The sequence below is a fragment of the Nesoenas mayeri genome (genome assembly GCF_963082525.1).
Source record: "Nesoenas mayeri genome assembly, chromosome: 26".
Classification (NCBI taxonomy): Eukaryota; Metazoa; Chordata; class Aves; order Columbiformes; family Columbidae; genus Nesoenas; species Nesoenas mayeri.
The window spans coordinates 1,730,217-1,745,136 of record NC_137552.1 but is presented as its reverse complement, the minus strand read 5'-3'; the positions used below and the strand labels follow the sequence as shown (position 1 = coordinate 1,745,136).

At 51.8% G+C, this 14,920-nt stretch overlaps 1 protein-coding gene across 3 annotated transcripts in view; it reads left to right on the top strand.

Moving 5' to 3' along the window:
* The first annotated feature begins 478 nt into the window (after nucleotides 1-478).
* The window catches only part of NSF (N-ethylmaleimide sensitive factor, vesicle fusing ATPase), a 91,925-nt gene continuing 77,483 nt past the window's right edge, over nucleotides 479-14,920 (top strand). For 2 of the 3 annotated variants that reach the window (XM_080360010.1, XM_080360008.1), the window contains exon 1: nucleotides 2,725-2,858. Coding sequence is in view for 1 of the 3 variants with exons in the window: in XM_080360009.1 (XP_080216135.1) it covers nucleotides 581-592 (12 nt within the window). In the remaining 2 variants the exon portion in view is untranslated. Of the gene's footprint in view, nucleotides 593-2,724; nucleotides 2,859-14,920 lie in introns of those variants that run through there. The other variant, XM_080360009.1, reaches the window with a different exon arrangement.

The following is a 14,920-nucleotide window of genomic DNA, read 5'->3' as shown; positions in this document are numbered from 1 at the left end:
CAACTTACACTGAACCTGGGGTTGTTCTGCCCAAATTCAATACTCTACACTTGCCCTTGTTGTATTTAATTAAACTTCCCCCCGCCCATCTCTCCAGCCTGCCCAGGTCTCTGATGGCACTGACCCCTCACCCGCCCGGCTGAGCCCCACCCTGCCCGCCGCCCCCTCCTCTGGACAAACCCTGACCCACCCCGCTCCCCGGCCAGGACAGCACGCAGTGTCGGAAGCCCCGCCCGGCTCTCCGGGCCGCCCCGCTGCGGTCAGGCCGCCTCACGGCGCCGCCGGGCCCGTCACCGCCGGCCGTGAGCCCAGGACGTAGCCGCCCTAGGGAGAACCGCGGCACGGCCCAGCCAGCCAATCACAACAGCGTTCCCATCTGAACGCCCGCCCCTCCCCGCCGCTAGACCAATGAGCGGGCGGTATGCCTGAATGTTGCGGGTGGAGCGGCCAATCCGAGACCGCCGGCCGTGCAGGGAGGGGTCACCGCGTCCCGTCACTCAGGCGCCCGCCCCGCCCCCCCGCCGGCGCCTGTGCTGCACCGCCCCCTGGCGGCGGCAGGGCGGGACGTGGCTGCGGCAAGATGGCGGGGCGGGTAAGTGAGGGGGGAGCGGGGATCGATCCTTCCCGCTCTGCCCGGCTCCGCCGCTGTCCCGTTCCCGCTTCTGCTGCCCGCTGGGCGCCGGGGTGGTTCGCTGGCTTCTGGCAGCTCCGCTGCCGGGGTGGTCGCTCAGCCCTATGTGGGGAGCGCGGTCTCCCGAGGGTGCTGTGAGGCGGTGGTGGCTCCGGGTGTGTGTGGAGCCCTGGGGGTGCCTGAGGCTGAGGTGGCTGCTCCCCCTGTGGGGCAGGGTTTAGGGTCCCACGGAGGTGCTGTGCGGCCGGGGTCGGCGGGGCGGGGGTTCCCTCAGGAGCGGGGTGACCTCTCCCGAGTGTGTGTTGGGTTTGGGGTCCCCTGAGCCGCTGCAGCGGCCCTGCGGAGTGCAGGGCAGGGTTTTGGGGTGTCCTGGGCTGCTGTGAGGCCCTGGTGACCCGTTTCCCTGTGGGCTGTGTCACAGGGTCCCCTAAGGATCCTGCGAGGGTGGGGGGACCCCTTGGTGCTCCAGGTTATGGGGTTCCCCGAGGCTGGGTGACCCCCTGGCCTCATGAGGTGTGTGGCAGGATTTTGGGGTGTCCTCGGGGTGCTGTGGGGCCCCCTCGGTGCTGTAGGATGAGCTTCTAGGGATCCCTCGGGAGCCCCATGGGGCTGGGGTGGCTGTGGGGTGTGGGACAGATGGTCACTCAGGGTGCTCTGAAGCCCCAGGTGAACCCCCTCGGTGCTGCTGCAGGGTTTGGGGTTCCCTGAGGGTGCTGTGGGGCTGCAGTGGCCCTGGGGATGCAGGGCAGGATTTTGGGGTGTCCTGGGGGTGCTGTGAGGCTGTGGGGACCCCTCTGTGGGGATATTGTGAGGCTGTGGGGTGCCCTGGGGCTCCCTGAGTGAGGCTGGGTGACCCCTTGTTCTCATGGGGTGTACAGGACAATTTTGGGGTGTCCTGAGGGGGCTGTGGGGCTGCCTCGGTGCTGTGGGATGAGCTTCTGGGGATCCCTCAGGGATCCCCGTGGGGCTGGGGTGACCGTGGGGTGTGGGACTGGATCATGTGGTCATCTCAAGGTGCTCTGAAGCCCAAGGGATCCCTTGGTGCTACTGCAGGATTTGGGGTTCCCCGAGGGTACTGTGGGGCTGCAGTGGCCCTGGGGGATGCAGGGCAGGATTTTGGGTGTCCTGGGGGTGCCGTGAGGCTGTGGGGACCCCTCTCACTGTGAGACAGGGTCTCCTAAGGATGCTGTGAGGTTGGGGGTACCCCTTGGTGCCCTGGGTTGTGGGGCAGGATTGTGCGGTTCCCTGAGGGGCCTCCCCAAGGCTGCGTGACCCCCTGTCCTCAAAAGGGGTGCGGGAGGGTTTTGGAGTCCCCTGGGGTGCTGTGAGGCCCTGGTGACCCCTTGATGCTATGGGGCAGGTTTGTTGGTTGTTTGAGACCCCGGAGACTCCTGCCCTGTGCTCAGCAACACTGTGTCGTGATATGTGTCCAGATTGTGTTCACACTCACCTTGTGCAGTGGTTTTATCCCATATTTATTTAAAAAAGGAAAAAATCCCTTATCAGTGACTGCTTAGATAACATCTGCAAGTGGCTAAAAGGCGTTAAGATGTGTAGGAACAGGTTTGTCTGTCAAATCACTTTTTGTATGTCCCCTCTGTTTTCAGGTGTCCATCTATACAAGTGCTGCAGATGCAGTTAAGGTTCCTCTTTGCTATCAGCTCAGTCATGCTCGTGAAAGTCACATTTTCCATTAATATCTGCTCCAGGTTGACATCTTCTGTCTTGGCCAAACAATTCAGTGATTGAGATTTTGGGAATAGGTTGTTTTTCTCCCGGTTTTCCGTGGTACGGTTTGTCTGGCGGCTGGAGCGGCAGATGGTGCAGTGGTGCGGTGCAGCGCCGAGGCGTTTGGCCGGGTGATGAGCGGTGCGGCACAGGTGAGCAGGTCTGCCCAACTGCTGCCTCTAAAATGCTGATTAATTGAGGAAATAAACCCATGTTTTTCAGTCTCTCTTATTTAGAGCTTTCCTGCTGTCCCTGTGCCACATATGCACTCATACTTTCTCCCTCGCACCTTTTCTCTTCATCTCACCCTTTGCAGCCAACCCAGGAGAGATCTGTGTGTTTTGACGAGCGTTTTTTTGTTGCCAGAAACAGGAGCCCTGTGCTTTTAGGATCATTTGAGCCATAACGGACGTCGTTCTGAGACTCCTTGTAGTCTAAACCCATCTGGCTGCGGTGCTGTTGTCTGACCCCCCACTCGCCGTCCGACCCAGCGAGCCAGGTCGACAAAGAGAACTGTGTGTAGTTTGATGGGTTCATTGGGTGCTGGGAAGGCTTAATGAGCGGTTTTAGTGCTGGAGGTGGAGACTGTGGGGAGGAAGGAGGGGGTTCAGCCCCAACTTTTTGCTGCTGCTGTGAGCTGTTGTGTATTAAACACCTGGAAAATTGTCCCTTTGCTTGGCCAGCTTGGAAACCTGGGGGAGGAAAGGGGAGGTTCATGCAAATTTAAGAATAAGGCTGGAGCCTGATTGTCTCGTGATCTGGCAGTTTGATGGGGTGATGCTTTCCTTGGGTTACCAGGAAGCTTCTTTACTATTCAGTGTTTTCATGTATTCAGTGTTTTCAGGTTATTTAATGCTGTGAAGAGAGTTCTCAAGCAAGGCGCTTTGTGTCATTTTCTGAGCTCGATCCAATCCTGCAGTGTGTTGAATGCTGTTAATGGCAATTAAAGTAACGAACAAGCTGCCTGCGCCCTCCAGCTTGCACGTGGGCTCCTGCGGTTGGGCTGCGGGGTCGGAGTGGGCAGGTGACAGCAGGCGGTTCGGATGTGACATCGGAGCCATCGTGTCCCTTGTCTGTGTAAATACGGAGCAGTAGGAGGGAGGGCGGGGGTGTGTGATATCTCTGGGTGCAACAGGTAGGGCTGATACTGCAACACTGATGTTGTTGTGTTGTCAGCATCTTTAAAAGGTGCTTAAACCTGTAGAATTCGGAGAAGGAGCTTTGGTGATTCCTTCTGGCCCGAAAAAATGTCCTGCAATGCAATTTAGAGCCTGGCCTCTTTTATTAGACTCGTGTGATTTGATTTGTGTGTGTGCATTTTTACAGAGAGAAATAAATGGCTTCCCTGGTGTAGAAGACAAAATCTCTAAACTTCTAGTAACGCTCTAAATAATTTAGGCAAATGCTAAGCTGAATCTTATTAATTGCCTCGTGCCATTTCAGGTATGTTACTCTACTCCCTTAATTGCACTGGAAGGGGAAGGAAGAGACGGTGATTAATGGTGATTGAAGTTTACAGGAAAAACAGTTTATGATGATTAGAAATAATGGCTGTTTCTGGTATAATTTATTCTGTATCTCTCTGCGTGGTGATCCCTGAGCGCACAGACAGAGCCCTGAGTCTTGCCGAGACATCAGCGCCTGCTGCAGAGAGGGAACGGGCTTGATCCCCTATACCGAGACTGGACCTCTGGAGGTTAATTCGTGCTGTCTGTAGCTAATTGATTTGACCCTCATTAGGAATTAGTTCTCAAAGGTGTGTAGAAAGGCCGGGTGGTTTCTCTGCCTTGTTCCAGCCACTGTCGAGCTGTTAATCCTGAACCAGCTGCGTTTCTGCTGGTGCTGGACCAGGCTGAAGAGCTCCGTACAGAAGCGGCGCAGGACATGACTCAGAGCTGTGCCTGCAGCCTCACTGCCGCCAGCTGGCAGGACGCTGGTCGGTCTGTCTGTCTGCAGGGAGGAAATTGTGCGCACTGGATGTTGGTTTGGTAGCGCGGATGTTGGTGATGACCCTGTCAGACTGGTGGCTTTTTGTTTAAGGAATATTAAAGGTTTGCAATAGGTGCAGCTTAGAATCACAGAATCGTTTTGGTTGGAAAACCCTCAAGATCATCGAGTCCAACCGTTCCCCACCCCGGCACTGCCCCATGTCCTGAGAACCTCATGTCCGTCTGTCCAGCCCTCCAGGGCTGGTGACTCCAGCACTGCCCTGGGCAGCCTGTTCCAATGCCCCACAGCCCTTTGGGGGAGAAATTGTTCCCACATCCAACCTCAGCCTCCCCTGGCGCAACTTGAGGCCGTTTCTTCCTCCCATCCTAACTTGTCTAACAGCTCATGATGATTAGCAAGAATTGCTGTTTGTGTGGTATAACAACTTGAATTTTTCTTTATTCGCTATCTGGAGCTCCTTTGGAGTGGTATTGCCGTTAACCCGGTGACAGGAGACGCTCACCTGTTTGCTTCTCGAAAGAGATTCACCTCTGTGTGGGGTTGGAAGTTGTTCTGGTTTCACTCAGGTACCGGCGTATGTTGCTTTGCCTCACAGCACAGCTCCATCCTCCTCAGAAGAGCTGTGACCTGCGCAGAAATGGCCCAAATTGCCCAATCTGCTGCAATGAGGTGGCACTGGGGGCACAGGCTGCGTCCTCGGGGTTTCATGCTGCCGAAGACATTGCTGGACTAATGCCTGCTGCCTTTTGCTCCTTACGGTCAATCCCAAGGTGGTTTATGTTACATACTTTATAATGATGAGGATTGGGTTGTATGTTTTTGGGTTAAACTGATAAAGCCTGATTTCTGGTACCATATGGCATCAGCCTTCATGGGCGCAGGCATCATCGGGAAACTAAAGGAACGTTTGTGAATCAACTCGGTTATTTCTTGCAGTGTGGGACTGGGCCTTCTATCATCACTTGTCTTTTTTTAGTCTTTCCTAATATGTTACACGAAGAAATAGGTTTTTAGCGACGTTCTAGGGAAAGGGGAGAAAATGAAACCTGAACCTCGGTTTCTGAGATAATTTCTGCAATTGTGAAATCATTGTGAGTGGACTTGTGTCCTTCTTACAGGATTTCTGTGGTATAAAAACCCACGCTGAATTATTTAGAATAAAATCCTGACGACTGTGCGAGTGTTTGTGGCCACGGGATATCTGACCTTGTCAGCTTCCATTAACTGCAATGGGTTTCTTGGCTTAGTGTTGCAGAAGGAGTGTGTACCCAAAAAACACAACGCAAGAGGGAGATGTCGGTGCTACCTCCCATCGGTAAAACATCACAGAATCCTTTGGAGGGTCACTTGAAATGTGAATTTCTTAAATACGTTGGTTTTTTGTTTGCTAATAGCACAGCAAGACCTTCTCTCTTCTCATCCCCTGTTCTGTGTCCTTAGGATGTGATTTGTTGTTGATTTGATCCAGGTGGGAGCTGGTGGGGACAAGCTTTGGGAAGCCCTGGAGCGGTGGCTGTGAGCAGCGTTGCAGTACTGGGGCCAATATTATTCAATATATTCATTAACGATTTAGATGAGGGAATAGAGTGACTGTCAGCAAGTTTGCTGGTGACACCAAGCTGGGAGGAGTGGGTGACACTGGAAACTGTGCTGCCATCAGAGACCTGGACAGACTGGAGAGCTGGGTGGGGAATAACCTGATGAAATTTAACAAGGGCAAGTGTAGAGTCTTGAATGTGGGCAGGAACAACCCCAGGTTCCAGTATAGGTTGGGAAATGAGCTATTAGAGAGCAGCGTAGGGGAAAGGGACCTGGGGGTGCTGGGGACAGCAGGGTGACCATGAGCCAGCACTGGGCCCTTGTGGCCAGGAAGCCAATGGGACCTGGGGTGGGTTAGAAGGGGGTGGTCAGTAGGTCAGAGAGGTTCTCCTGCCTCTCTGCTCTGCCCTGGGGAGACCACACCTGGAATCTTGTGTCCAGCTGTGGCCCCTCAGTTCCAGCAGGACAGGGAACTGCTGCAGAGAGTCCAGCGCAGCCACCAAGATGCTGCAGGGAGTGGAGCATCTCCCGTGTGAGGAAAGGCTGAGGGAGCTGGGGCTCTTTAGTTTGGAGAAGAGGAGACTGAGGGGTGACCTTATTAATGTTTATAAATATATAAAGGGTGAGTGCCATGAGAATGGAGCCAGGCTCTTCTCGGTGGCAAACAATGATAGGACAAGGGGTAATGGGATCAAGCTGGAACACAAGAGGTTCCACTTAAAGATGAGAAGCAACTTGTTGGGGATGAGGGTGTCAGAGCCTGGCCCAGGCTGCCCAGGGGGGTTGTGGAGTCTCCTTCTGTGCAGACATTCCAACCCGCCTGGACACCTTCCTGTGTAACCTCATCTGGGTGTTCCTGCTCCATGGGGGGATTGCACTGCATGAGCTTTTGAGGTCCCTTCCAATCCCAAACATACTGTGATACTGTGATATAGTAAGCACAGTATATTATGGGAAGGACGATGTTCAGAGAGATGTCAGGACGCTGCCTCCAATCAGGGAAGTTCTTTGGTGTAGACGGGAGTTTCGTGGCTAAATTTCCATATTGCCCATCCTCACAAGTTCCTCTTGATCTCCAGGAGCTGGATGGTTGTGTTGCAGATCTGTGAACAGATTCAATCAAAGAGCTACAGCGAATAGAGAAGGTTTCAGTGCAGTGTCTGCGTGTTTGAGCCGACTGCTGATACTTGAGTGTGTTAAATCAAGGCTGGATGTGTCGTTCTGCCTTGGCCCTGCGCTGGGACGCTCCGTTGTGTGTATTTATGTCAGATGCTCCGTTCAGGAAGGTCAAGTGTCTGCACCACAGAAAGATTTAATGCGTTTCTGTCGTCTCCTGGGATGCAATAAAGCAGCGACCTCCTGTCAGAAAATCCGGAGTCATTCATGGCCTGGAGTTGTGTCAAGCGACATGATTTTTCTGTAGAAAATACAGAAGTATTTGCAAGGTGTTACATCTTAAACACAAACCGCTTGTAATTGGGTAGCGTTTGGTACACGAGTCGGTGTCCTGAAGCGGTTTAGTGCCAGGCGCAGCCCGGCACAAGGCAAATTCCAGGTTTAAAGGGATATATTTAATTGTGTCGCTGTTATTGAGTAACTTTTCTAAATTAATGGGGAGATATCGGTGTGTCCTCCCAGCCGCTGTGTCAGAACCCTGTGCCTTGTGTCCCCGGCGAGCGTCTCAGTCGCACAACGTTTCATCCCTTTAAGCGTTCTTAAAACAGGTTTAGATGAGACATGACAAGCAGCAATTCCCTGTAATTAAACTGTTGATCATCTTGGCTCGTGGAAGAAATGTGAGACAACATCCGCTCCCAAAGTGGATGTGTTAATTACAAATGCACGTATTCTGGCTTGTTCTTGCTTAATTGGAAGGTGGAGTTGATGTTCACGCTGAAGTGTGTGTCTTAACTGCACCGGGTAGGTGAGGATTTGAATTACAAAGCTCCCATTGCAGCCTTGGATTAATTTAGCTGTAGAGTTTGCAAACGAAGGGTGAGCGGCAGCCACCACCCCAAAAACCAATATCCTCCTTGCTAAGATGGGCACTTCTGTGCTGACAAAGTGGCTGTTATGGGCTGAGACGGAGCTAATTTCCAGATTAGCGCCCAGGTCCACGAGGGGAGCGCGTCTGCTCTTATAAAGAAACTGGGAAATGTGTTCAGTGTATATTGTGTATAAGAATTGCCAGTGAGGGCTGGTTGGTGTCTGTACTGCTGACCCAGTATTGGGCTTGACCATCTTTGATGTGTCGATAAGTCTGTTATCAGATGAGAAAATGAAGTTACTGGTGCTGCAGGCACAAAACAACACGGGAAGAACATTCCCTGTTTCATTTCCAACCCCGGATGATTCTGGAGGTGACAGGAGCTCTTCTCTCGTGCAAATTTTGAACTGTTTTGGCTTCTGTGCCGGCTGGTAGCGGGTGTGTGTGTGACACCGTGTTCACCTGGTGCCTGGGTGAGTGTGGAGATGTGATTCCCTACAGCTTGTGTCCCAAATAGTGTGGCCAGCAGGCCCAGGGCAGCGACCGTCCCTGTGCTGGGACCTGGGGAGGCCAAACCGCCAATGCTGGGGCAGTTCTGGGCCCCTCACGCCAAGAAAACCCTTGAGGTGCTGGAGCGAGTGGAGAGAAGGGAACGGAGCTGGTGAGGGGCTGGAGCACAAGTGTGATGGAGCGGCTGAGGGACCTGGGGGGTTCAGCTGGAGAACAGGAGCTGAGGGGAGACCTTCTGATCTCTGAACTGCCTGAAAGGAGCTTGGAGCCAGGGGGGTCGGGCTCTGCTCCCCAGGAACAAGCGCCAGGAGCAGAGGAAACGGCCTCAAGTTGCGCCAGGGGAGGTTGAGGTTGGATGTGGGAACAATTTCTTCCCCAAAGGGCTGTGGGGCATTGGAACAGGCTGCCCAGGGCAGTGCTGGAGTCACCAGCCCTGGAGGGCTGGACAGACGGACATGAGGTTCTCAGGACATGGGGCAGTGCCAGGGGTGGGTTATGGTTGGACTCCATGATCTTGAGGTGCTTTACCAACCAAAATGATTCTGTAATTTGTACCTGGGGAAGGAGACGTGCGTCTCATCTGTGTTACTTGTGTGGACTCTGCATTGAGTCTGTCTTGCTCTTGGCTTGCTCAGAGTTCCCTGGCTTTGCAAAAATGCAAGTATTAATTAAGATTTTAGCTTTCCTAATGCATTCCTCCTTTAATGGGATAAGAAACTTGCGATTTATGAGCTCGTTCTGTAGAGAGGCTGCAGCTCCCTCCCCACAAGTATAAAAGCTTCCAGCCCAGCACACTGGAGGCCGATGGAGCCGCGGGGGTGTGTGTGTGTGTGTGTGTTGGATCTCCTCTTGTACAAGCCGTGCTGCGGAACTTGGAGGATCTTTCTTCAGGTGTTCAGAAAGACCTTTTGCAAACTAGTTACTGCTTTAGGATGATTTTTTTTTGGTTAGTTGTAGAAACCCAACTTCTAGAGTGTCTGTTGCTGAGACTCATCCCTGTTGTATCACGTTGTAATTCCTTTAACCAGATCCTTTCTTTAAATGAGTTTTGCTCTTGTCTTTACTGTTTCCCACTATATACTGTTACAGTGCCAGCTCCCTCTGCTGGTTCAGAATCCTTTCTTAACTGCCAGTCAGTGATCATTTTATACCAATTTCTCTGTCCTTTAGTGCATGGTTGTTTTTCAGCTCCATAGTGTGTATTTAGCAAGTCATTATAATCCTCCCCGGGCTTTCCCTGTGCTGAGAGCTCCATTCGTCTCCCTGCACGCTGTTGCTGGCCCAGCCGCTGGTGCTGGGTTTGCCAGCTGTGCGCAGCCCCCGTTTCCAGCTGTGATGGTCACCTCTGGTTCCGCTGTCACTTGGCCCTGTGGCTCTTCAGATATCGGCCGCGCTCTGTGCACGTCAGGAGCATTACCCTGGGTAACGTAGGGTCTCTGCATCGTCATCAGCTCCCTGTTCACCTGCAGAGCTCCTTCGGTATCATAATTCATCCTTTCAGTGGTCGAACTAATGTTATTTGCAGACTTTTAGTGGTGAACGAGTGTTTGCCATCCAACACTGTTGTGTCAACCGCACTGCCACCAGCCCGGCTCACATCTTTGAGACCAAGACAACAAAGTTCCTGACTCTTGTGCAGCCTGTAGTCCCTTGCAGGAGAGGACATCTTAAATTATAGATTTTGTTGTCATTACTGTTTGTTGTCCAACAGCTCCACTGTGCAAAATTCAGAGGCAGCTCTGCAACAGTTTTGGAGAAGAACAAGGGACTGCGGTAGGTGGAGAAAGGAAGCGATGCAGACTTTTCAGGGAGTAGTAGACGTCTCATCAAGGTATTCCCTAGCTGAGTATCATTTCATCCACACCCAGAGTTCACACGTACGACAAAGATTTGGTGCTGGTGTTTTCTACCCATCAGCTGAGCCATTCAATATGTTTTATTTGGTTTAAGCCAAGACCATTTTTAGATGATCATTACAGGAGGAATATGGCAGCATAAGACGTGAGCAGTCCCCTCGTGCTTGCTTTTGCCTCTCTCTTCTGCATCACAGGTTAATGTCCCGGAGCTGAGCTGGGAGAATGTGCCATATGCCTCATCTCTTTGTATTTTAAGTCACTGTTGTGGCACTGTGAGGTTGACTGTGACAACTTTGAAGGGACACAAATAATGGAGTTCTTGAAGTTTTGTTCTGTCTGGTGAGTTCTAGAGCTCAATCACCTCACACCTGGGGGACTGACATGTATGTTGCTCTAGCTAGATCTGGAATTAAATGTCTGTTAGCTGTGTTTAAACAGTTATCAGTGCAAATGTTGGTTTAGTTTTCTCAAATATATGGGAAGTGTTCAGTGACATGTTATAGGTGCATCACCCCTTGAGGTTTGCATCTAGACAAAGCCTAAGTGCTTATACAGAGACTAACGCAGTGAAGAGTTGATCTCAGCCAGAGCTTCTATGCTATTATCATGTAAGAATAAAAAGAGCTAAAATATCTAGAGAATAATAGAAAAATAGGCGTATTTGTGATCCTCTGATCTCACAGATGCCAGATGTGCTGACTTGGGAAAACTCTTCAAAGAGAGCTTAGTAAATACAGACTGAACTTTCTTCCCCACAATAACCCCTGCACGGGTTCTTTGCCCTCGTTGGGTTCGAAGCTTTAGGTTTGGTGGCCCTGTGGTGCTTGGTGGCTCTTCCAGCCGAGTTTGGGTGTTTTTGGCCTGGGATCCCGTTCCTGTGCAGCTGAACTGGGCTCTGCAGAGCAAACTGGGGTTGCTGGTATCCTAACACTTGTCTGCCAGCATCTGCACGACAGAAGTTATAAACGTGTCCTTATGCCTGTACATGTATATCTATATGTTTTACACAAATTTTAAGCATGAAACACTAACAATTTGTCTGTAGAAACCCTGTAGAAATAGCACAGAACAAAACCAGCCTCAACTTTAGCAGCTGTTCCATAATCTCCTGGGTAGGATTAGGAAATTAAATGAGCGGTTTTGGATGCAGAACGTCCCCGCTGTAGCATGTGGCGGTTTAGCTGACAGGTAGCACTGCGCTTCCATTCTGTACCCGACGTTCCTCCTGTGGGGTCTGCCTAATGGAAACATGTTTTTCTTCAGCTTTCTCTATCATCAGCTCTAACAATTCACCGATATTAAACGTGTTTTTGTGCTGTGTGCTTGCCCACGCAACCATCTTGCATAGCGTACTATGTGTAATGTTCAAGAGATGTGATTATTCCTTCTCTTCCCCAGCAGCGCTTTGCTTTGGCTTCAGATGCTTGTCTTGAAATTCAAAAGGAGCGAAGGTGGCGTTTGTATGTGGGTATGAAGTATCCAAATAACAGCGTTGTGTGCTGGCTGAGCTCTCCTCAAGTGCAAGGACAGTGTCGTATTTTAGTGCAGGAACATGCAACTTAGAAAATAAACCCCTGAAAGATCAGATGTTATGGTGGTTGTTTCTGTTGTGAAGCTGCTTGTTCTATGGGACGGCTTTTGTTTTGTAAAATACATCAGTGTCGCTGGGCCTCCCGGTGCTGGGTTTTCGTGGTTAACATCAGCTCAGTGGCAGAGGAGTGGGGGCAACGCTGTTGTTTGTAGTAAATCCAGAGCTGGGGTCTTCACGTTGTTCTTGCAGCACAGGGTTTGTCAGGGTGTGCTCTCACTTTGCTCTTGACAAACAGAAGGAATATTGGAGTTGATCTCTGCAGATGCAGATTTATTAGCATGACACAGTCTCCACAGCATCCTGGCTGCTAAACTGAGGGAGTGCGGCTGGATGAGCGGGGAGTGAGGTGACTGTGAACTGGTGAAGGGAAGAAGCCAGAGAGTCGTGGTCAATGGGCAGAGTCCAGTTGAGGCCTGTATCTAGTGCAGTGCCTCAGGGGGCAGTGCTGGGGCCGGTATTATTCAATATATTCATCAGTGATTTGGATGAGGCAATAGAGTGACTGTCAGCAAGTTTGCTGATGACACCAAACTGGGAGGAGTGGGTGACACTGGAAGCTGTGCTGCCATCAGAGACCTGGACAGGCTGGAGAGTTGGGCAGGAAAAATGTAATGAAATAGAACAAGGGCAAGTGTAGAGTCTTGAATCTGGGCAGGAACAACCCCAGGTTCCAGTGTAAGTTGGGGAATGAGCTGTTGGAGAGCAGCGTAGGGGAAAGGGAGCTGGGGGTGCTGGGGACAGCAGGGTGACCATGAGCCAGCACTGGGCCCTTGTGGCCAGGAAGCCAATGGGACCTGGGGTGGGTTAGAAGGGGGTGGTCAGTAGGTCAGAGAGGTTCTCCTGCCCCTCTGCTCTGCCCTGGGGAGACCACACCTGGAATCTTGTGTCCAGCTGTGGCCCCTCAGTTCCAGCAGGACAGGGAACTGCTGCAGAGAGTCCAGCGCAGCCACCAAGATGCTGCAGGGAGTGGAGCATCTCCCGTGTGAGGAAAGGCTGAGGGAGCTGGGGCTCTGGAGCTGGACAAGAGGACACTGAGGGGGGACTCATTCCTGGGGATCAAGATGGAAAGGGGCAGTGTCAGGAGGATGGAGCCAGGCTCTGCTGGTGACAACCAGGGACAGGACAAGGGGCAATGGGTGCAAACTGGAACACAGGAGGTTCCATTTAAATGTGAGAAGCAACTTGTTCGTGGTGAGGGTGTCAGAGCCTGGCCCAGGCTGCCCAGGGGGTTGTGGAGTCTCCTTCTGTGCAGACATTCCAACCCGCCTGGACACCTTCCTGTGTAACCTCATCTGGGTGTTCCTGCTCCATGGGGGGATTGCACTGGATGAGCTTTCCAGGGCCCTTCCATCTCCTCACACTCTGGGATTCTGGGATGGATGATGGCTGGTGGGCGCCTCTGCCTGAGGGTGCTGTAGGAACAAGATCCTGTCTTAGATGTGGGGTCACCTGCCCAGAACTTTGCTGTTCTTGGAGTCTCGTTCTTGCATAAACCAGAACATGAACTGGAGGCAGGGAATACTTTTTTTGCTACTTTCAGCCTAATATTGACTGTCCTGTGGACATGGTCATAACCACAACCTGTGGCGATGTGTGTGGGTCACCTCCAGAGCGGTGTGGACAGTGGGTAACTGCAGCAGGTGGTGTTTGCTGGAGCTGAGCTTCGTGTTGCCTTTGCCTAGTTGCTAACAGTAACCCGCTAGTTAGCTTAAAATTAGCTTGTGTAAATATACTTGAAGATTTCTTAGAAATATTCTTAAAGATAGAATCACAGGAACATTTTGGTTGGAAAAGCCCCTCAAGATCATCGAGTCCAACCATAACCCACCACTGGCACTGCCCCGTGTCCTGAGAACCTCATGTCCGTCTGTCCAGCCCTCCAGGGCTGGTGACTCCAGCACTGCCCTGGGCAGCCTGTTCCAATGCCCCACAGCCCTTTGGGGAAGAAATTGTTACCACATCCAACCTCAACCTCCCCTGGCGCAACTTGAGGCCGTTTCCTCTGCTCCCGACGTGTGATGTGCAAAGGGAGTGTTGGAGAGAAAAGAGGCTGCAGGTTCCAGGAGTCCCGGGAGGCTGAACTCAAAATGCAAGAGCTTGAAGTGTCCTTGGCAGAGCTGCCGCTGCCGTGTGACATCCGTCCAGGCGCCGGTGGTGCACGGGGCAGCTTTGAACTGCTGCATTTATGCCAGAAGAACTAATTCAGGAACAGCCAGCGCTGGTGTCCTGCTGGGATAGACAAGAGGAGGGTCCTGTGAGCCGCAGCACTGGGATGTATAGACTCATAGAATCGTTTTGGATGGAAGAGACCATCAAGATCGTTGAGTCCGACCATTAACCCACCCCTGGCCCTTTTTCTCATGTTTCGTGCCGGCAGAGAACCCATGTGAGCACTGGGGAGAGGAGGGGGAGAGGACACCCCTGCATTCACTGGAACAGGGTGTTCCTCCTGCTGCTCTGGGTGTTTTCCAGTTTAATCACCATCTTTAAATGATCAGATTTCCTTAAGTTGTCCCGTGGGCACTCATGAAAACCCGTGTCCATTGAGCCACGTCCTTTTTGTGGTTTTAACACAATAAAGCTCGTGCAACAATCACCGAATAATTGGGGTTGATCTCCAGAGGTCCCTTCCAACCCCAGCCATTCTGTGCTTCTTGTATGAACTCTATTATGTTAAAAACACTTCTGGATATTGATAATGTAGTGAAGTTCTGCAGAATGGAGCTTGAGGGGAGCATCACCCGCAGGGCACAGGTTATAGACACCATCTGAAGTGTTGGGAGTCGCCCACAGAGAAATGGGATTTGGCCAAGCAGAAGAGCCACGTTATTTAATGTGTCTGGTACCCAAGGAGGTTTTGCTGTGTATCTGTCATAGCGTGGAGTGCACATCAGCACATGGTGCTGGATTTGAGACGTGTTCTGTTATATTTATGCGTTTCCTTAGAGCAAAGTTTGCATGTTCGCAGATGAGAACAAGGCAGGCGAATGCACGAGGCGCTCGCCGGGAATGAGAAGGAAGCGATTTGTTATGGATTAAAAATGCAGCTGAGGACTGGTGCTGTAAAAAGGTTTAATCCGGGAGCTCTGCGTTTGGTTCTCGCCAGGAATATCCTGCATAATGCGTTT